This window comes from Oncorhynchus tshawytscha, linkage group LG16, assembly GCF_018296145.1.
Source record: "Oncorhynchus tshawytscha isolate Ot180627B linkage group LG16, Otsh_v2.0, whole genome shotgun sequence".
NCBI classification, from domain to species: domain Eukaryota; kingdom Metazoa; phylum Chordata; class Actinopteri; order Salmoniformes; family Salmonidae; genus Oncorhynchus; species Oncorhynchus tshawytscha.
Genome location: NC_056444.1, coordinates 78,612,594 through 78,633,956, shown reverse-complemented (window position 1 = coordinate 78,633,956; position 21,363 = coordinate 78,612,594). Strand labels below are relative to the sequence as shown.

At 40.4% G+C, this 21,363-nt stretch overlaps 2 protein-coding genes across 3 annotated transcripts; both read left to right on the top strand.

Annotated features, from left to right (window-relative positions):
* Positions 1-1,943: 1,943 nt before the first annotated feature.
* Positions 1,944-8,843, top strand: LOC112235182 (serine--tRNA ligase, cytoplasmic). The gene is made up of 11 exons (XM_024403589.2): positions 1,944-2,225; positions 3,199-3,269; positions 3,433-3,516; positions 3,616-3,774; positions 3,958-4,101; positions 4,232-4,387; positions 4,558-4,779; positions 5,024-5,153; positions 6,880-7,037; positions 7,150-7,279; positions 7,499-8,843. The coding sequence occupies exons 1-11, from the start codon at positions 2,090-2,092 to the stop codon at positions 7,654-7,656; spliced, it is 1,548 nt and encodes a 515-aa protein (XP_024259357.1). The 5' UTR covers positions 1,944-2,089; the 3' UTR covers positions 7,657-8,843.
* Positions 8,844-13,790: 4,947 nt separating this feature from the next.
* On the top strand, positions 13,791-20,524 carry tmem106c (transmembrane protein 106C). Of its 2 annotated transcripts, none has more exons than XM_024403588.2 (8): positions 13,791-13,963; positions 14,711-14,969; positions 15,095-15,158; positions 16,921-17,080; positions 17,204-17,344; positions 17,542-17,591; positions 18,556-18,609; positions 18,722-20,524. In XM_024403588.2, exons 2-8 carry the CDS (start codon positions 14,759-14,761, stop codon positions 18,840-18,842), a joined length of 801 nt encoding a protein of 266 aa, XP_024259356.1. In that variant the 5' UTR covers positions 13,791-13,963; positions 14,711-14,758; the 3' UTR covers positions 18,843-20,524. The 2 variants fall into 2 exon arrangements, with proteins under 2 accessions (XP_024259356.1, XP_024259355.1); XM_024403587.2 differs by having other exon boundaries at positions 13,793-14,058.
* Positions 20,525-21,363: the final 839 nt, after the last annotated feature.

The following is a 21,363-nucleotide window of genomic DNA, read 5'->3' as shown; positions in this document are numbered from 1 at the left end:
AGGTTACACACACTTAGGTTGGAGTCATTAAAACTCGTATTTCAACCACTCCACAAATTTCTTGTAAACTAACTACAGTTTTGGAAAGTCAGTTAGGACATCTACTTTGTAGATGACACAAATATTTTTTCCAACAATTGTTTACAGACAGATTATTTCACTTCTAATTCACTGTATCACAATTCCAGTGGGTCAGATGTTTACATACACTGTGCCTTTAAACAGCTTGGAAAATTCCAGAAAATGATGCCAAAGTCCAGTGGTCTTCACTTACAGATTCAAACGGCGTCTTGAAACATGTGTTTCTGTGTTAACATGTTGTGCAGCATTGTCTCTGTAACGGCTTTTTTCTGTGGACGAAGGAGAGGACCAAAGCACAGAGTGGTTAGTGTTCATCATGTTTAATAAAGACGGTAAACGTGAACACTACAAAATAACAAATGTGGGGAAAACCACAAAACAGTTCTGTCTGGTGCAGACACACAAAGACAGAAGACAGGAAACAATCACCCACAGAATACCCAAAGAACATGGCTGCCTAAATATGGTTCCCAATCAGAGACAACAAATAAACACCTGCCTCTAATTGAGAACCAATCTAGGCACCCATAGACTTACATAAACACCTAGAAAGGTAACAGACCCATAAACATACAAAACCGCTAGACAAGACAAAACCCATGTCACACCCTGACCTAACCAGATTCCAAGAACACAGGATGAGATGTTACTATCCGTTGTGCAAGCACTTCCAAGAGTTCATGAACAGTGAGCCTGGTGAAATTTGGGGAGAGCATCGTCAGTAGTGTACCTTTGGTTCATAGGGTGTTTCGGACTTTCACACTATACAACCTCCCCAAAGGCGGCCAGCGACAGGGTGATCAATCCTACGCTTGCGTCCCATTCCCAATTAGTCATAGGAGTTGCCTTGATGTTGATAGCCAACATCCCACCAAAATAACAAGGAAAACAAAGAACACTAAGGTCAGGGTGTGACAGTCTCACAATCTCCCACTGCAATATTTCCAGTGCTGGAAAAAGTACCCAATTGTCATCCTTGAGTAAAAGTAAAGATAGTTTAATAGAAAATCACCCAGTAGAATACTACTTGAGGTAAAGTTTTTATAAAGTATCCAGTTTTAAATGTACTTAAAGGGATACTTAACCAAAATTACATATTGGTTTTCTTACCTTGTAAGCAGTCTACAAACACGGTATGACGGAAATCGATGCTTTTGTTTAGTTTTCCTGGCACTGTTTCCAAATACTGACCTTTTAGCATTTGTGGCACAAATCCCGCTCAAGTCATGGTATGAATATGATCATTTTCCTTGCATCATGTTGTAATCATGTAGGACTCTGTTGAGTTTCCCCATCAATTTTAGATACTTTCGGATGATTTGGACATGATGCCCGAAAAATGCTAATTCTTGAGTCTCATCTTTCAAACGAAATCGAACTTTCTTTGTCACATGCGCCAAATACAACAAGTGTAGACCTTACCGTGAAATGCTTACTTACAAGCCTTTACTAACAGTGCAGTTAAAGAAGAGTTAAGAAAATATTTACCAAATAGACTAATGTAAAAAATAATTATAAAAAGTAACACAATAAGAACAACAATAACAAGGCTATATACAGGGGTTACCGGTACCGAGTCAGTGTGCGGGGGTACAAGTTAGATGAGGTCATTTGTACGTGTAGGTAGGCGTGAATTGACTATGCATAGATAATAAACAGTGAGTAGCAGCAGTGTACAGAAGTGAGGGGGGGGATCTGGGGATCTGGGGAATTGTTATATTACTTAGATATACTGTCGGAACTAGAAACACAAGCATTTCGCTACACTCTCATTAACCTCTGCTAACCATGTGTACGTGATCAATATAATTAGATTTTTTAAATTTAAGGGAGTTGTACTCCAGTCTACTAGGTGGCGGTACTACAACATTCATTGGATGCCATCCACCGTTAAACCTCATCGAAGAAGGAAGTGACGTGATCGTTTGTGCCGCTGGTACTTTTCACACCGGCTTGCTACTCTGTTACTCTGCACCGTTTTTGACAGTCATCAAAGCGTGGAATCATCATGGTGCTCGATTTAGACCAATTTCGAACCGATAAAGGCGGTGATCCTGAAGTAATCAGAGAAACTCAAAGAAAAAGGTTCAAAGATGTGTCACTTGTGGATAAACTAGTACACGCAGACACAGAATGGAGAAAATGTAAGTTCCGACTGCAAGCTAGCGTTAGCATTCATTGAATCGGATGGTGGTGTCCACTCACATGGCTTGCTAGCTTCATGCATTTATTATAGGTAGTTAAAAGCTGGCCTTGTAGTCACCCAGATACAAATTAAGAAATTGAAGCATAATACGTCCGTTCACGTTTTTAGAAAATGTATAGTGAATTATCTGCCTGGATATTCTCAGCTAAACTCTGGTTAGTTGGTAGCCTGCGCTAGCTAGTTAGTCACCGGTAGATAGCAAATGACTGTATAGCCAGTTAGCTATCCAGCTACGTTAGTTCACTAACCACAACCAATACATTTTCTTTCCCATGTCTTTAGTTAGGCTATACCTGATATGTCGTTCAATGTTGTCTAACATTAATTTAGCTAACTAAAATAATGTATGCATCAGTAAACTATCAAGGAAAACCCAAACGATGGTTAGCCACGTCATCCTAGCCACACTGACTGTAGCTCCAATCTGATGCAATCCCCGTCCAACATACCCATAGCAAATGCATCAAAACCTCTCCTCTCAGCGTCCCACAGCTGTTATTGGGTCTTGGCTAGAAGGGATCCAGCTTTTTCCAGAATGTACTTTTCGTAGTAGGTTTAGGATCATTTACGTAGCTGGTTAGGATAAGTAGGTGAAGGTTAGGAAAAGGGTTAGCTAAAATGCAAAAAAATTATATAAACTTTTGTTGTAAATTTGACAAGCTGGATCCCATCTATACATGGCCCTGTTATTGGAACAAGATGGAAAATAGCATGGATGCAGATTTGACTGAGATTGAATGTTGGATTACTCCAGGCTACATTGTTATGGTTATGGGGGTCTCTTCATTGTCGCCTGTGAGCGTCACTAACGTTATAGCTACTTGTGATACCTAGGCTCAAGACACAACCACCATTAAATTGATTCATGACGTGCATATGACGCTGACCCTTGCCCTTTCCATGCTCACCAGGTCGTTTCACTGCCGACAACCTCAACAAGGCAAAGAATTTATGCAGCAAGACAGTTGGAGAGAAAATGAAGGTACAGCCTGTGAAACTGCTGGTGAACTATATAGGCTTTATGTAACCTACATGGCTACATGTCCCCCTCCCCCCCCATCAGTCTGAAAGCGTTATGTTCTATTCTATATGCAGATAGTTTCTTTCTACCAGTTCACCCTGTTCTGTGCCTTTTCTATATACAGAAGAGGGAGCCAGTTGGGGATGACGATGATTCTGTCCCAGACGACGCCCAGAACTTGGAGGCCCTAACGGCAGACACACTATCGGTAGGTCAACTCGCTAGCCAGCAGTTCATCTATATGCTGATTGACTTGTGGGTCCCATACTCATGGGTATGTTTCATGTCTATTTTCCCCTTTTTCTAGCCCCTCACGGTCACCCAGATCAAGAAGGTCCGTCTGCTTGTAGATGAGGCAGTGCAGAAATCTGACGGTGAGAGGGTAAAGCTGGAGGAAGAGCGCTTTCAATACCTGCGAGAGATCGGGAACCTCCTGCATCCATCTGTGCCCATCAGTAATGATGAGGTGGGTGTCATGGAATGTGAATTCCCATCAGCAATAGGGAGATGGATGAAAGTTCACATTGCCTCAGGGAGAAAAATTCATTCTCATGCCTTGTCCGCTGCCTCTGTCTCATGAATGAATTTTGTTTTGCCTCTTGTTTACTTGTCTACTCTGTAATTTACCTTGTCGCTCTCTCCCTGCCAGGATGCTGATAACAAAGTGGAGCGCACCTGGGGAGACTGTACTGTGCAGAAGAAGTATTCCCACGTAGACCTGGTAGTCATGATCGATGGCTACGACGGAGAGAAAGGAGCTATAGTGGCTGGGAGCCGTGGCTACTTCCTCAAAGCAAGTTCTTAGTCACTGTCATATGTAGCCAATACACTCACAGGCCGATTCATAACAGGTGTAATTCTGTTAAACTCAGTGTATCCTTGATAGTTATCCTTACTGACTGTTTCCTTTTTTGTGTTTGTAGGGGCCGCTAGTTTTCCTGGAGCAGGCATTGATCAATTATGCTCTGCGGATGCTCCACAGCAAGAACTACCAAATGCTCTACACCCCCTTCTTCATGAGGAAAGAGGTCATGCAGGAGGTGGCTCAGCTCAGCCAGTTTGATGATGAACTTTACAAGGTATGATGGATTTGAAACTAATCTTCCTTTCATTCCTATTGCGGGATAAGGGCTTTACGAGCTTAGTTTTGTTGCATGTTAAGACAAATATGCAATTTTTTAATGTTCATTTTGATATGTGGGTGTTTGTATGTAATGCATTCACTCTGCCTTCCCTCCTTGTCTGTCAGGTGATTGGGAAGAGCAGTGAGAAATCTGAGGACATGGCAATAGATGAGAAGTACCTGATTGCCACCTCAGAGCAGCCCATCGCAGCCTTCCTGAGAGACGAGTGGCTGAAGCCAGAGGATCTGCCAATGCGCTACGCTGGCCTCTCCACCTGCTTCAGACAGGAAGTGGGTTCCCACGGGCGTGACACCCGAGGCATCTTCAGGGTGCACCAGTTTGAGAAGGTAAGTGAACATTTTCTCAAAGTAGACATGGTGGGTGTGTCATGGTCAGTGTAGAAAAGGCAACATCTTTGTTGTAGTGCTTTGCATTTTATAGGCCTAATTGGGGAAGGATAAAGTCTGGATATTATTGACAATTTACAGATCATGTCAAGGGATACTCGTTTCCAGAACAGGTCATTTTTTGGGGGGGGTGGGCCTCTGCTAACGATTGCGAAATACTAATGAACATGCTCTCTGCCCCCAGATAGAGCAGTTTGTTTTTGCCTCTCCTCATGACAACAAGTCCTGGGAGATGATGGATGAGATGATTGGGACGGCTGAAGAGTTCTACCAGACACTAGGGATCCCCTACCGCATCATCAACATAGTCTCAGGTAGGTCCTGCAGATAGTCCTCCCCAACACGTCTGTTCCTCTCTGGGACAGAGACTAATGATCACATAGCAATTCCATATGCGGTTGGCCCAAAGATATTTGTGTTTTGGATCTTCCTGTAAGTAAATCCATAGAAAGGTCCTTTTTGGAGGAAGAATGATTGGCAGACCTGTATCCAAAATGATTGAGAAATAAAGGATTAAGTTTGGGAATTGTGACATTTTGGGCTTACCCAAGGTTTCTGTATGACAACACAGCAATGAGGCTGTAGTTGCTACAAATCCTGTCTTGATGTCATTTGAAACATTGTGTGCTCTGAAATACAAGTTTTAGATTAAATGGATAGCTATATTCTGCGTGCAGTTTAAAGGGAGTTGAGGCTAGTTTTGTGCGCCAATGCTAACTAGCGTTAGCGCAATGACGAAGTCCTGTTTCCCCTCTGAATTTTTTTCAGCAGTGGTGGCAAAGGTGGAGGCGGTTCATTGTTGCTACTAGCGTTAGTGCAGTGACATGTTACCTTTTGCCAGTCATTGTGCTAACTCTACTTAGCATTGGCTCGTGAAATCGCCTTCAACTTACTTCAAACTGCACGCAGGGCCATACCTGGGGTCCAAACCATACATTGGTATCCATAAGACCATTTGACTCTGGGTAAGTAAAATGGGGCATACAAGTCCAATGCAGCTGTTTTTCTTTCTCAATATCAAATGATTTCTGGGTAACCAATTTTAAAGTACCTTACTGTGATTTGTTTTCAATTAAAATGGTCAAAAAGAAACAAAAGTAGCTTCTTAGCAAAGAGCAATTTCTCAAGCAAGAATTGTGCTTGGACTGTCTGGGAGTGGTCTGAGTGGGGATGGAAAAACTGAAAACTAGCTGTTATTGGCAGAGGTTTGGAACTCTTTCTTATTGGTCTAAACTAATTTACCACCAAAGCTCCATCACACCAAAACAGGCTGAAATTTCAGGTTATCTTTTCAAATGGCTCTTACACTAAAGCATCCTCATTTTCACAATATTATTCTAACCTCGGTGTAAAATATAGATAAAACACAGGGATATCACGTTTTTGACTGCACTGGGCATTTAAATTGATGCTTTTGGCAATTAAGCCCCTTCTACATCACCGGAGTCAGATGAACTTGTGGAGAAAAAATGTCTGCGTCCTGTATGAAGGAAGGTGGAGGTAGTTTCACGAGCCATTGCTAACTGGCTTTTGCTCAATAACCGGAAGCCTATGCTAACTAGCTTTTGCTCAATAACCGGAAGCCTATGCTAACTAGCTTTTGCTCAATAACCGGAAGCCTATGGTATCCATGAGTTCATATGAATCTGGGGAAGATAAAGGACTTCATTGCCAAAATCCTGGGGTATCCCTTATTGCCAGAATCTTGCACTATTCTTTTACGTATACATCATAACAATAATATTTATGAGTGACTGTTAACTTGCCATTTTTAATAAGACCCTTCTCATTGTAAGGTATTACAATGACCTTTTATCCTGTGTGATTTATGTGACACATAACGGACATTTCCCTTGCAAGCTGTCTTGCTACCTACATGTCTTTTATTTTTTTCACCTTTATTTAACCAGGTAGGCTTGTTGAGAACAAGTTCTCATTTACAACTGCGACCTGGCCAAGATGAAGCAAAGCAGTGCGACACAAACAACACAGAGTTACACATGGGATGTCTGACCCCTCTGTCTGTCTGCTCCCACCCAGGTGCTCTGAACCATGCAGCCAGTAAGAAGCTGGACTTGGAGGCCTGGTTCCCAGGCTCCGCAGCCTTCAGAGAACTGGTCTCCTGCTCCAACTGTTTAGACTACCAGGCCCGTCGGCTGCGTATCCGCTACGGACAGACCAAAAAGATGATGGACAAGGTGAGCGTACCCAGTCTTAAAATAGAATATGGATTTGCTTCCATAATCAAAAAGTCATAGTAAGATGGAATATTTGAACCAGTTTTAAAACCACACTTCCTGTGTTCTTCAGACTGACTATGTGCACATGCTCAACGCAACCATGTGTGCCACCACACGTGTAATGTGTGCTATCCTGGAGACGTACCAGACCGAAGAGGGTGTCGTCATTCCAGAGGTACTCCGGAACTTCATGCCTCCAGGTGAGAGACAGTTTTTTTTTTTTTTTTTTTGTTTTTGTGAAGGGGCCTGCAATACTTTTGTCCTATGCATGGAAGATGGTGGTCATGAAAGGTTGTCTTTCTCAGAGTACTTATTTTTCTAAATGTCTCGAGTTGTAGTTGGTTCTATGCATATTTGATGACTAGTATTGCCATAAACTGTGTGTGGACATAATTTTCATTCGTCTCCTATTTTCTTAGGTATGACAGAGATGCTGAAGTTTGTGAAGCCTGCACCTATTGACGTGGAGACGTCCAAGAAGCAGAAGAAGCAGCAGGATGGAGGGAAGAAGAAGAAACAGGGAGGTGGAGACCAGCTCCAGAACCAAGTGGAGAACATGTCTGTCAACGATTCTTAGACACCATCATTATTCCTATCCTTAAGTTCCCGTCACTTATTATCACAGAGCCCTGTCCTACTGTAGAACCAGAGTACTTTGGAAAAGGGAAAGGCCATTGGCGTTGTTAGGGAAACAGCTTGGGGGTAATGTTGGGTCTGCTGCATGCAATTATCGTCACTAAGATCCAAACAAAGTCTATCAAGTCTGAACTCTGGAATTCTGTGAAATTTCGTTTGAAGCAAACTTGCGACATCTTGTATATAAGGTGCTTTAAGAAATAGGGTTGCTTTGATGTTCTGAACTCAATTTTAATTATCTTATTGCATATCACCATAAATCGCACATGTAATCTGGACCCATTTTTTTCCTACATTGTTGCTTGCCTTGAGGTCATTTGCTTCTAATTACGTCTGTATGTACTATTGTAAGACGAGGCATTGATAAAGTGGTGCGCTGTAATGATACAAAATCTGAATGACACTTTCCTGATGTTTTTTTCTTCTCCCTCCGATGATCTGAGAGATGTCAGTGCCTGCAATAGCAATACCTGCAAAACAGTCAGATAGCGTCTGAACTGAAGGTTATTCGATTAATGCTATTAAGTGAGAAGTTCATTTTGGTTAGTCATTTACCTCCCGAGACTTTACACACAAAGCAAGCTCGCCAACTGACGTCAACAGTGCTAAAATAGTGTGGAGTTATTTAAAAGGGTTAAGATCCCAAATTTAACAAAGAGTTGTATTATTGCGTAACAGGGCCTTTACACCTAGGGATCATGAACCAGTTGATTTAGTGGTGTAACATCCTGAAACACTAAACATTTGTTGTTCCAGGAGCACAGCCCTGCCAAAGATGAGTGATATCGGACAATAATGAAAGCAGAGTGCACACTATTAGAGGTTTCATACATGACAACTGACTTCAAAACAGCGTGCATAATATTTTTCCTAATGTAATACATATATATTAGTAACTCTGTTATTGAGGATGGGAGGGAAAAAATCTTGATTGATTTTGTGAATGTTCTTGGCCTCTTGACTGGCTTTTTTGGTCTAAGTTTCTGTGGCGTGTTAAGGTGGTCCATCCTGAGGGCATGCAAATTTGAATGAAGCTGTCCAGATGTCAGATGACTAGTGTGTCATTGAAGTACTGTTAGTATGATTGTTTGGTTTTGTCGATAATAGATTAAAAAAATTCAAGGCTCATGAAAGAAGCAATTTTATCAGTGTCTAACATGGTTTCAATGAACAGTTTTTCAAAAGATCAAATTGATTGAAATATTCATATTCAGTGGTTGAGCAAGGCCCTGTCTTTTGCCTTCCATTAGATATCTGACAAAAGCTGCAGAAGATGAGCAAAGTGTTCGTTTTTGTCCTTGAGCAGGATTGACATTTTGGAGCACAAACCAAGGTGAGAGCCTACTCCGTAAGCAAAATGGCATACAAAATACACATTTCAGTAATATTGTCCTGACATTAACATCCTGTGCATTTTAGTTGCTGAATGAAAGGTAAAAATACATGTTTTCTGGATGTAAAAACGTCATTTGCAGACATTGTAAATAAGTATTTTTCAGTTCTTGATTCTATGGTCAAATTTCAGCTGCTAAACATTCGCATTACAACACAATTGTACTTTTTTCACACATTTTAATAGAAAAGAGGAGCCAAATTAAGATTGCAACAAAATATGCATTATTACTCCCATCTATCATGCAATTATGCTTGCTTTTCCTAAATCAAGGAGCAATGATGTTCAAAGTACAACATGCATAATAAACCAACAGACCACTTCAACTACAATAACATTCTGAGTAATGGTTAGAGATTTTTATTTTCTCGCTATTATTGCGATATGTTGTCGTTTATCTATCCTTAGTTGAATGCACTGACTGTAAGTCACTGGATATGAGCGGCTGCTGAATGACCAAAATGTAAACGTAAAAACAAACACTTGCAAAGCATGCTGGCTATTAATGAGCTCTGCCCCCAAACAAGTACAATTTGGTTGGTGCAGACCAGATCCAAATCTGAACGAATCATAGACGTTAAAGGCTATGTTTCACAAGTTTGAACATCACAGTACAGTTTTGTACAGTAGAACACAAGAGTACACTACAGGACAGTTCAGTTTTATTCAGTAATGGACAGTACCATACAGAATAGTTAATTAAGTAGAGTACAGTTTTGCTTCAGTAGTACATTACAGTAGAGTACAGTTTACTACAGTAGAGTATATTACAGTAGAATACATTACAGTAGAGTACAGTTGACTTCAGTAGAGTACAGTAGAGTAAAGTAAGATACATTATAGTACACTTTTCTTTACTGTAGGCTAGTGTGCTCCACTGCATTGTACTGTACTGGACTCTACTGTGCTATACTCTAATTTTCTGTACTGTGTATTGTAATGTACTGTACTCGGGCTGTGCTCTACTGTACTGTGCTGTCCAAACTTTTGAAACATAGAAATCTGAACCAATTCTAGACGTCTATGTTTGGGCTAAATCGGGATATTTGGGACAAATATAGGCTGGATTGGACATCTGTGATTGGTTCAGATTTGTTTCAGACCGGTAAATCCGTGGACGTTGAAATCAAGGACTGCACCAAAAAAACGACGCTACCTAACGTTAAATGCTTAGTTGCGTAGGGTCCAACTCCAAAGGAATAGCCTAGGGTTTAACTCCAAAGGAATAGCCTAGGGTTTAACTCCAAAGGAATAGCCTAGGGTTTAACTCCAAAGGAATAGCTTAGGGTTTAACTCCAAAGGAATAGCCTAGGGTTTAACTCCAAAGGAATAGCCTAGGGTTTAACTCCAAAGGAATAGCCTAGGGTTTAACTCCAAAGGAATAGCCTAGGGTTTAACTCCAAAGGAATAGCCTAGGGTTTAACTCCAAAGGAATAGCCTAGGGTTTAACTCCAAAGGAATAGCCTAGGGTTTAACTCCAAAGGAATAGCCTAGGGTTTAACTCCAAAGGAATAGCCTAGGGTTTAACTCCAAGGTCAGAGCCTAGGGTTCAACACCAAGGTGAGAGTTTAGGGTTAATCTCCAAGGGAAAATGAAACTGCTTCATTATGATGAAGTCTAAAAAGGAGAAATGTACACTTGGTTTACAGAAGTAATTGGGCCCCTTACATTTTCTGTGTTTCTATGGTGTTGTGTAATACAACTGCCCCATCCTCCCTCTTCCAATAATCTTAATTTAGCTTTTTATCACTCTCATTCTTACTTCCCTCTTTTGTCTTGTGTTCCCCAGTTTATGCTGTACACATGCCCCCTATCCTCTGTGACCTTCTGTGCCGTCCTCCCGACTCCACCCAAAGTCTTTGGCTTTGTGTTTAAACACCCAGCTGCAGACATGTACCAATGTTACCTGTTCCAGAGCTAGACATTTGTGAGTACAGGGAAATAATTCAGTCTTGATTTCAGGGCACATCACTAAAAGCATCTATGGGTTGTAGATTGCAGATCTCTTATCTTTTTTATTTCCTTGCTCCTCTCCCCAGTATCACCTGCTGGTGTTCATTATCGCAGATGCGTTTTGTAGAGAGAGGAGTCTCAGAGGAGAACGGCTGCATCTGACTGTGGAGGCGCTGAGTCACAAGATTAGATTAAAGAGACTTAGTTGGTTTAAAACTAATAACAGTTTTGTAGTTTGTGTCAACTGCTTGTTTTTATACGGTGTATTTTACAATTCAATATTTTCTACTTCATTTCTGTACCTTTAAAAAAAAAAAAGTTCTGCAGAGGGAGAATGTAGAGCTGTGGATGAGACTCAATGCGTCAGGAGATGTGAATGAGGAAGCAGTAGGCCTAAACACACACACAGTCTTGTACAGCTAACCTTGTTTGGACACACAATTCAGTCCCATTCAAAATCGTATTTTCCCTAACCTCTAAACCTAATCCTAACCCGTACTTTTCCCCTAACCCTAACCTTAATCCAAAACCCTAACCCTAGCCCTAGCTCCTAACCCTAAACAACTAACTTTTTTACCTACCTCATCCCCATACTGTTTTTATTTATTTACTTTTCTGCTCTTTTGCACACCAATATCTCTACCTGTACATGACCATCTGATCATTTATCACTCCAGTGTTAATCTGCAAAATTGTAATTATTCGCCTACCTCCTAATGCCTTTTGCACACAATGTATATAGACTCCCCTTTTTTTCCTACTGTGTTATTGACTTGTTAATTGTTTACTCCATGTGTAACTCTGTGTTGTCTGTTCACACTGCTATGCTTTATCTTGGCCAGGTCGCAGTTGCAAATGAGAACTTGTTCTCAACTAGCCTACCTGGTTAAATAAAGGTGAAATAAAAAAATAAAATAAAATAAAAACCTAATTCTAACCCTAACACTAATTCTAACCTTAACCTTAAACCCCCTAGAAAAAACATTTGACCTTGTGGGGACAAACAAAATGTCCCAAAATGTGTGTTTGTTTCCTATTCTTGTGGGGATTTCCCCATAAGAACAACAATACAGCCATGCATTCATCACACCAAACTAAAATCTGTTGAAAAACCTTTTCTTAATTTCACTCATTTCCAGTAACATTTCTCCTCTGTGATGACACAGCCCCTTTACTGAGAACACAGGAACTGAACATGACATACACATGAAGAGGAGTGGACTATAATGCTACACAGGTTTGTTTTGCTCATAGCAGAACTCGGCTAGGTGAAGTCTGTGCTCGCATACTCCCTTAAAATACCTTTGTTTGACAAATGAAGAAAAAAATGTAAATGTTTGTCCCTGTTGAGATGCCGTAGCCAGTACACTTCCTCAAAATAGTATGAAGTAAGACAACTCAAGAAATATGTAATTAATTTAGACCTTTTGTCTAGGAGATCTTTGTGGCAATTTTTTTTTACATCTAACCAAGATGTTGGTGCAGTATTTGCATGAAAACTAGTTGTCTGTCATTGAAAGACAACAAGCACTTCATTCAGGGATTCCTACTGTTGACCAATCACCGGCGAAGGGGGGTAGACTTTGGCAACTGAACTTCGACAAACCTGAAGATAACAAAATGTGTGTCAACAGCTGAAAAAAACACTGCCGAACACCAAAATGAACAAGAATGTCACAAAATGCCAAAGCATACAGTGGAAACAGTTCGCACAAACTGTTTCGACTGGGAAGCACATGGTAAGCTTTTACAGCATGCTTCCCAGTTGAAACAGTAAGGTTTACCTTGTGCTTCCCAGTGTTTTGAGGAAGTTTACTTGTTGCTATGTCGTCTCAAGATGGGCAAACAGTAATGCCACTTTTTCTTCGTTTTTTCAAGCTAATATATTTTAAGGGAGTATAAGAGCGCAGATGTTCACTTCGCCTAGCTGAGTTCTGCAAGAAGGAAACCAAACCTAGTATGGTGAAACCTTTATGCAACACACATGTTGAAGATGTACCACATGACTCTAACTATAATGTCTGAATAAAACAGTAAATACTAGTTGGATACTGTATGTGTTGTCTTTAATATACTTTATTTTCCAAGGATCATGCACGTTCTCTCTACATTTAGTCTATGGATATACATCACAGGAGGCTGCTGAGGGGAAAACAGCCCACAATAACGTACAGAAGGGAACAAATGGAATGGATTTGATACCATTCCACTTATTCCACTCCAGCCATTACCACGAGCCTGTTCTCCCAATTAAGGTGCCACCGACCTCCTGTGATATTCAGTACCAGTCAAAAGTTTGGACACACCTACTCATTCAAGGGTTTTTCTTTAGTTTTACTATTTTCTACATTGTAGAATAACAGTGAAGACATCAAAACTATGAAATAACAGATATGGAATCATGTAGGAACCAAACAAGTTTTAAACAGCTTAAAATATATTATATATTTGAGATTCCTCAAATAGCCACCCTTTGCCTTTGACAGGTTTGCACACTCTTAATAAACTAAAGAAAAACCCTTGAATGAGTAGGTGTTCTAAAACCTTTGACCGGTTGTGTACATTACTTTATTTCAATATTATTTTTATGTAGGGATGTGCAAAACGGAAACTTCGCAAACTTCTTCCAAAATAAAAAACTGTAGGCGTAAATCCTGGTTTGCACTGTACCTTTAAGAAGATTTTCAAGCGCCAACTAGAATTAAACCGATTGCAAGCCCATCAACAACCGGGGTGTAAACATTAATCCTCACAGTTTCAAAAAGTTCCGTTTTGTAACTAAAACTATTGGACAAATTCAGGTAGCTCCCGCCCCGTTTAGTTCAGTTTGCTTCCGTTTAAGAAACGCTTTGCAACATAATCTGCGGAATGAATACACCCCTGCACAAGAAGGAACTGCAAAGTGAGTGTCACGAGCTGCTGGCAAAACAACACGATCAATGACTTGATAGCCTTGCCTGAATGTTCTTAGAAATATCGTCAACCAAATATATACAGGTAAGACAACTATTATGTCTGAAGATGCAAGCTTAGTGCAGGTTGTGCACCTTGGTAAACGTTGACAGCTAGCTAGTTAACTTTGCTTGCTAGTTAACAGCTCGATAGCTAAGTTAGCTAGCTGCTTACCTTACGTAACTTTACCGCTAGCAAGATAGCTCAAACATTCTCGACCGCAGTGGCACGAAGCTTGCTGTTGTTATTGTGCTTTGATTCGACTAAGTAACTGATAGTTGTGTTGTTGGACATAATACGTTACTAGCCAATGTGTGGCTAGCTAGCTATTGTGATAGTGTTCATAGCTATGTTTTTAAACATTTTATGGTAATTGTTCATGCCTATCCACATACTTCCACGTTTGACATTGAGGCCACGCCCTACGCCATTTATTCCGATTGCCATATCTGTGCTACAGGGTATAGTAGTAGTGCCTGGGACATGATGTGCTTTGAGGCCTGGCGTACTGGCCAACGTCTGTGTAGTCTGGAAATCCCAGACCTACTGTAGGGCAACACAACTGGAACATTGTTTACATTGTGGGAGGCAACCCATCTGTAGTAGGCTAATAATTTTAAATACAATTGCCAAACGTTGATTATTAGCCTAAATAAGTCCTGCCCTTTACTCAACTTTTATTTTTGCTGTGCCCTAGGGTCTGTCCTTTGAAAAAAGGCTGGCTTGATTATCTGCCAGCCAGCTCATGGGCACTCAATGGTCCCGAAGCGAAAGCGACAGCAGTCTTCTGCTCGTCCCGGAGGTTGGGACAGGGTGGCAGACGGGAGATGATGATGATGACTCGCTGGATGGACTGGACAGACAGGAGGACATTGCTCGGTTCCCTTATGTAGAGTTTACTGGCAGGGACAGTATTACCTGTCCAACATGCCAAGGCACTGGCCACATCCCCTCAGGTGAGGCTTTTCCTGTCTGGATTCCTGTCCTGCTGGGCATTGATTGCTGTACTGATGTGGTAGGGATCATTATGACAGTGTTCTCCCATTTGACTTGTCCCTCTTCTGTGGTCATTGTCTTTCAGAGCAGGTCAATGAGCTTGTGGCTCTGGTTCCCTACAACGACCAGAGACTTCGGCCCCAGAGAACGTACGTTTTACAGCGAACCCATTTTTCTCACCAGCTTATATCTGGATCGGTCACATACAGTTGAAGTCGGAAGTTTTCATACACTTAGGTTGGAGTCATTAAAACTCATTTTTCAACCACTCCACAAATTTCTTGTTAACAAACTATAGATTGGGCAAGTTGGTTAGGACATTTACTTTATGCATGTCACAAGGAGTTTTTCCAACAATTGTTTACAGACAGATTATTTCACTGCATCACAATTCCAGTGGGTCAAAAGTTTTCAAACACTTAAGTTGACTGCCTTTAAATAGCTTGGAAAATTCCAGAAAATGATGTGATGGCTTTAGAATCTTCTGATAGGCTAATTGACATCATTTGAATCAATTGGAGTTGTACTTGTGGATATATTTCAAGGCCTACCTTCAAACTCAGTGCATATTTGCTTGACATCATAGGGAAATCAGCCAAGACCTCAGAAAACAAATTGTAGACCTTCACAAGTCTGGTTCATCCTTGGGAGCAATTTCCAAACGCCTGAAGGTACCAAGTTCATCTGTACAAACGATAGTACGCAAGTATAAACACCATGGGACCACGCAGCCGTCGTACCGCTCAGGAAGGAGACGTGTTCTCTCTCCTAGAGATGAACATGCTTTGGTGCAAAAAGTGCAAATCAATCTCAGAACAACAGCAAAGGACCTTGTGAAAATGCTGGAGGAAACAGGTACAAAGTATCTATATCCACAGTAAAATGAGTCTTATATCGACATAACCTGAATGGCCGCTCAGCAAGGAAGAAGCCACTGCTCCAAAACCGCCATAAAAAAGGCACACTACAATTTGCAACTGCACATGGGGACAAAGATTGTACTTTTTGGAGAAATGTCCTCTGGTCTGTTGAAACAACAATAGAACTGTTTGGCCTTAATGACCATTGTTATGTTTGGAGGAAAAAGAGGGAGGCTTGCAAGTCGAAGAATCCCAACCGTGAAGCACAGGGGTGGCAGCATGTTGTGGAGGTGGCTTTGCTGGAGGAGGGACTGGTGCACTTCACAAAATAGATGGCATCATGAGGAGGGAAAATGATGTGGATGTATTGAAGCAACATCGCAAGACATCAGTCAGGAAGTTAAAGCTTGGTTGCAAATGGGTCTTCCAAATGGACAATGACCCCAAGCACACTTCCAAGGTTGTGACAAAATGGCTTAAGTACAACAAAGTCAAGGTATTGGAGTGGCCATCACAAAGTTCTGACCTCAATCCTATAGAACATTTGTGGGCAGAACTGAAAAAGCCTGTGTGAGAAAGGAGGCCTACAAACCTGACTCAGTTACACCAGCTCTGTCAGGAGGAATGGGCCACAATTCACCCAACTTATTGTGGGAAGCTTGTGGAAGGTTACTCAAAACGTTTGACCCAAGTTAAACCATTTGAAGGCAATGCTACCAAATATTAATTGAGTCTATGTAAACTTCTGACTCACTGGGAATGTGATGAAAGAAATCAAATCTGAAATAAGTCATTCTCTCCACTATTATTCTGACATTTCACTTTCTTAAAATAAAATGGTGATCCTAACTAACCTTAAGACAGGGGATTTTTACTAGGATTAAATGTCAGAAATTGTGAAACTGAGTTTAAATGTATTTGGCTAAGGTGTATGTAAACTTTACCTTCAACTGTACATAACCATCACATTCTGTCATTTTTAGTTGGTTCACAGTTTGTTTTTTGGGTAACATTGATTGTCAAAGTAAACGGTAAGTGCTATGTTTGACAGGAAGCTGTATGTGGTCCTCTCGGCGGTGCTATGTCTCCTGGCTTCCTCGCTGGTGGTCTTCTTCCTCTTTCCTCGCTCTGTCATGGTGGAGGATGATGGGATACGCTCTGTCACCGTGCAGTTTGATCACATCAACACTAAAGTCCTCATAAATATGACAGTAAGTCAGTAAATCGCGTGAAGATGTACTCTTGTTAGTTGGAGATAAGATGGTCATTTGACTGTGCCTGCTGTTTATGGTGTGTTCTGCTGACTGTTCATTTTCCCTGGTCCTATTTGTCAGAGCTCCTTGAACTTCACCAACTCAAACTTCTTCACAGTGATGGTGGATAGTCTAAGCTGCCAGGTTCTCTATATGAAAACAGTCATAGGCACCATGCAGCTAGATAACGTCATCACCATCCAGCCCCTGAGCCAGACACAGGTAGGGCCTGCTGCAGTCTTAGACGCAGTGAACCATCACTTGGGACACATTCACTCCATGTTACATGTAGTTTAATGATTGACTTGTATACGTTACTTGCTTCAAATATACGTCTTGTTTGCGTTTCCTGCCAAAATTTCATTTGACTTTTGGTCTTGACTATTTTTTTAAACTTTTTATTTTATTTTTTACTACAGGTGAACTTCACAGTCAGCGTTCAGATCAGTGGAAGCACCTCCTATGTTTAGTAAGTTAAAGGGCCCTGTAAAGACCTGTATTTAGTTGTTTTTGTTTCAAGTTCTGTAATTGTTAATATATCAAATGTTATTTGTGACATGCGCCAAATACAACCGGTGTAGATCTTACTTACAAAGCCCTTCAAACCTCTTAAGGATCCACCCCTTAAAAAAAAAAAAAAAAAAAAAATTCCCCCTAAAATGACATACCCAAATCTAACTGCCTGTAGTTCAGGATGCTTATTCTTGGTACCATTTGAAAGGAAAAACTTTGAAGTTTGTGGAAATGTGAAAGAAATGTCGGAGAATATAACACTAGATCTGGTAAAAGAAAAAAAACATTATTTTGTATTTTTGTTGTAACATCTTTGAAATGCAAGAGGCCATAATGTATTATTCCAAGATTTTGTCCACTAGAATGCAGCAGTGTATGTGCTTTTTTGTGTGACTGATCCTATGAACCATTGCATTTCTGTTCAAAATGTTGTATCAAGACTGCACAAATGTGTGTAATTTGTTAATAACTTTTCAAGTTCAAAATTGTGCACTCTTCAAATATTAGCATGGTATATTTCACTGTAATAGCTACTGTAAATTGGGCAGTGCAGTTAGATTAACAAGAATTTAAGCCTTCTGCCAATATCAGATATGTTTATGTCCTGGGAAATGTTCTTGTTACTTACAACCTCATCCTAATCGCATTAGCCTACATTAGCTCATCCATCCCGTGGATGGGACACCGATCCCGAATAAGTTTTTAATTAACCAACAATGCAGTTTGAAGAAAAGAGTTAATAAAATATTTACTAAATATAAACTAAAGAAAAAAAATATCACAATAACGAGGCTATATACAGGGGGTACTGAGTAAATGTGTGGTGGTACAGGTTAGTTGAGGTAATTTGCACATGTAGGTAGGGGTGAAGTTCTATTTGTGATTGTGAAGAGGTTCTAACCACTCTTTCCACCCTCCAGTGCCTTCTGTACCATGGCAAGCATCAAGGTTCACAATATCTTGGTTATCATGCAGTAAGTATATCCTACCTCGTAATTGTGAAACCGTATCACTTCCATCTCTACCTCTTGCCATTTTGTCTTATATTTCAAAGTTTTTAATCATAACTGTGTTCTTCGTTCCCAGGACATCTGTGAAAACCTCCTACATGATGCGCACGGCCCAGAATACCCTGGAAGCCTATCGCTACATTGACTGTGGTTCAAACTCCACGGTTCACCAGCCCCCACGCCGACTGTGGCAGTAACCTTCCCTCCCTCACCACTAAAATCACCACCAGCCAGTGGTGAGGCCAAGAGTCCAGCAGCGAGGGACCAAGATGCTAGGAGCCAGGCGACTTGAACCAGGGAATATTTCCAATAATTTCAGTCCAAGCATTTGTTTTGACTTCAGGATCATTAAGTTTGATCACTTGCCTTCATAAATGCAACAAACACCAGCTCTTCAGTAAATTATATTTAGCTGTTGTGCATTTTGCTGAAATTCAAGGCATGACTAATTTACATCCTGTTGAAGCTGCAACAATCTTGACTTTAGGAGGGAATTAGTTATCCTTTTGCTTGAGCACAGTTACCGGTGTTACTACTGAATTATGACTACGTATCCTGCTGTGCTAGTCCTTGAGCGTTCGCTCACATTTTTAAGTGTCCTTTGGTGTGGGTCCTATGATTTCAGGGACTTGGCACAGTAGAAATGTATAAAGTGGCTGATATTTTATTGCGCAAGAAGGGAGATTTGCTTCCTGCTATTTATATCTGGGACAGGACTAGTCGAGGGATGTGCCTAAGACAATTTGTTTGCACCTCAAAAATGGTACATAGGGCTATTGTTTGTATCTCTGATTTATTTTCTGCTTTTTAATAAGGGAGAGTTACTGTCAGCAGGTACTATCATAAGTTAATACACTCCGTTTGGGTGTTTCCCACTGATTTACTAAGCATTTATACTAGTACAAGATTAAACATAAGAGTAGTAATATATGATTCTAAAGTCCATAAAAAGGCAGGTTTTTTTTCTTCTTTTGGATCGAACATTTTACTGCCCTTTAATTATTGGGGGGGGGACTGCAAATTCTAGAGCATGATTAGCTGGTGTATCCAACTATCATGTCGCAGTACCACGTTGTTGACATGATTGTTAAAAATGTAATACTAAGCGCATAGTCTTGCCAAGTACACAGCACACTAGCACAGTGTAAGGACCTCTCTCCGGAGGCCCAACTTGGACTTAATAACTCCGTAATGGCTTGCTAAAGGGCTCTTTAATGACAGCCACTGCAGTATTAACCAGGTCGGCATGACTAAAACGTCATTAACTCACTCACTGTCCTATTGTGTTGGGTATCTTCGTAATGGCGTTTACATTCCAAAGCACAGCCTCTTGTCATAGACTTTATAATTAAGCTGATGAAATTACTTGAAATTTGGTTTCGGAGTTTGGAATTTCTAGAGTGTGTAAAAGCGATAAGCTTGTGTGGTATTTCCAAGTTAGCGGATTGTTTTGTTTAATTTAGCTCTGCTGGTTAGATCTTTTGAATTGTGTTTTGTGTTTTTGAACAGGGTTATTGCACTAAAGGGCAATGGAGACCGTCTGAGTGCCAATCTGTTTGTGCTATCATGCTAACTTCCTGTCACTCATTGTCAAGCAAAACATGTTTGGCTTGACAATGACAGCAATGACTTGGCAAGAGCTCAACCAGATCTGAGACCAGGCTACAATGGAGAAAGGTGAAAACAGATGGTGAGGTGTAAAAAAACAAACTACAAAAAAACACGTGTTTTGTATGCTGAAGGAATATGACTGAATCATGCCTTTTAGGGGATGAAATTGAGGAAATGTATGTATTTTTCAAATGCCAAATTCTAAAATGGGGAGAAAAAAAATAAGGGAATGTTCAACTAATAAAGATGGTTACTTTTTTAATGAGAACATGTCTGTGTGACGTTTTTGTTTTTAGACCTTGCTGTTGAAAAGTGCTTGTTTCTAAGCGAAATACACAAGGCTTTAAATTCTTGCGTACAGTTTGCAAACCTAGAGATAGGTAAATCCAATGAGCAGAAATCCGATTTGGTACCACAACTTTTGTTTTATTATATTCATTTGTGCATACAAAGCTTTCTTTAAAAAAATAGCATATAACAAGATTATTTTCCTCAATGTTTCATTTTTACTTTCACTTTCCTAGCTGCATGTGAGAAAATATATTACTACATATAAAGATCAATAAGAAAACAGACCACAATATATTACCACTGTTATACAAAGTAGTCTTCATGTCTTACAAAAACGATGCAGAACTCGTATCAATACAAACACATGAAGCTTAAAAATATGAAAGATGAATTCTTAATACAGGAGTGCTTTGTCTTTGGTTTAAGTACATAGGGCCTTAGACACCTCTCTGATTTGTGTTTGTACATAAAGTCATACAGGTAAAAGGTATGTGAGCATTACGTTGATGTTGTGGCAAAGACATGACCTCATCCCTGTCTTGTTTTTAATGTTGGAATATATTTCTCAAAAATATACAATATAAGGAATATTATTTGCATCATAGGTTAGCATTTACCCATAATATATGTGTATAATAGAACTACATGACTATTTGCAGCGATATTATTGTGTACAGTGCTTGACAGAAGAATCCATGGTTATACAATGCACTGGTGAGGGCAGTGGTGTGGCACACCGTTGTCCTTGGTTACTGCAAGCGTTTCTTTCTAGGGCACAATTCATAAGAACTTACATGTGAACTAAACATAACAATA

Coding starts and splice junctions, on each gene's coding strand:
- LOC112235182 (XM_024403589.2), top strand. CDS start 2,090: ATGGTGCTCGATTTAGACCAATTTCGAACCGATAAAGGCGGTGATCCT. Junction 4,102..4,231: donor GCCGTGGCTACTTCCTCAAA/GCAAGTTCTTAG, acceptor TTGTGTTTGTAG/GGGCCGCTAGTTTTCCTGGA. Junction 7,280..7,498: donor CCGGAACTTCATGCCTCCAG/GTGAGAGACAGT, acceptor CTATTTTCTTAG/GTATGACAGAGATGCTGAAG.
- tmem106c (XM_024403588.2), top strand. CDS start 14,759: ATGGGCACTCAATGGTCCCGAAGCGAAAGCGACAGCAGTCTTCTGCTC. Junction 14,970..15,094: donor CACTGGCCACATCCCCTCAG/GTGAGGCTTTTC, acceptor ATTGTCTTTCAG/AGCAGGTCAATGAGCTTGTG. Junction 18,610..18,721: donor AATATCTTGGTTATCATGCA/GTAAGTATATCC, acceptor CTTCGTTCCCAG/GACATCTGTGAAAACCTCCT.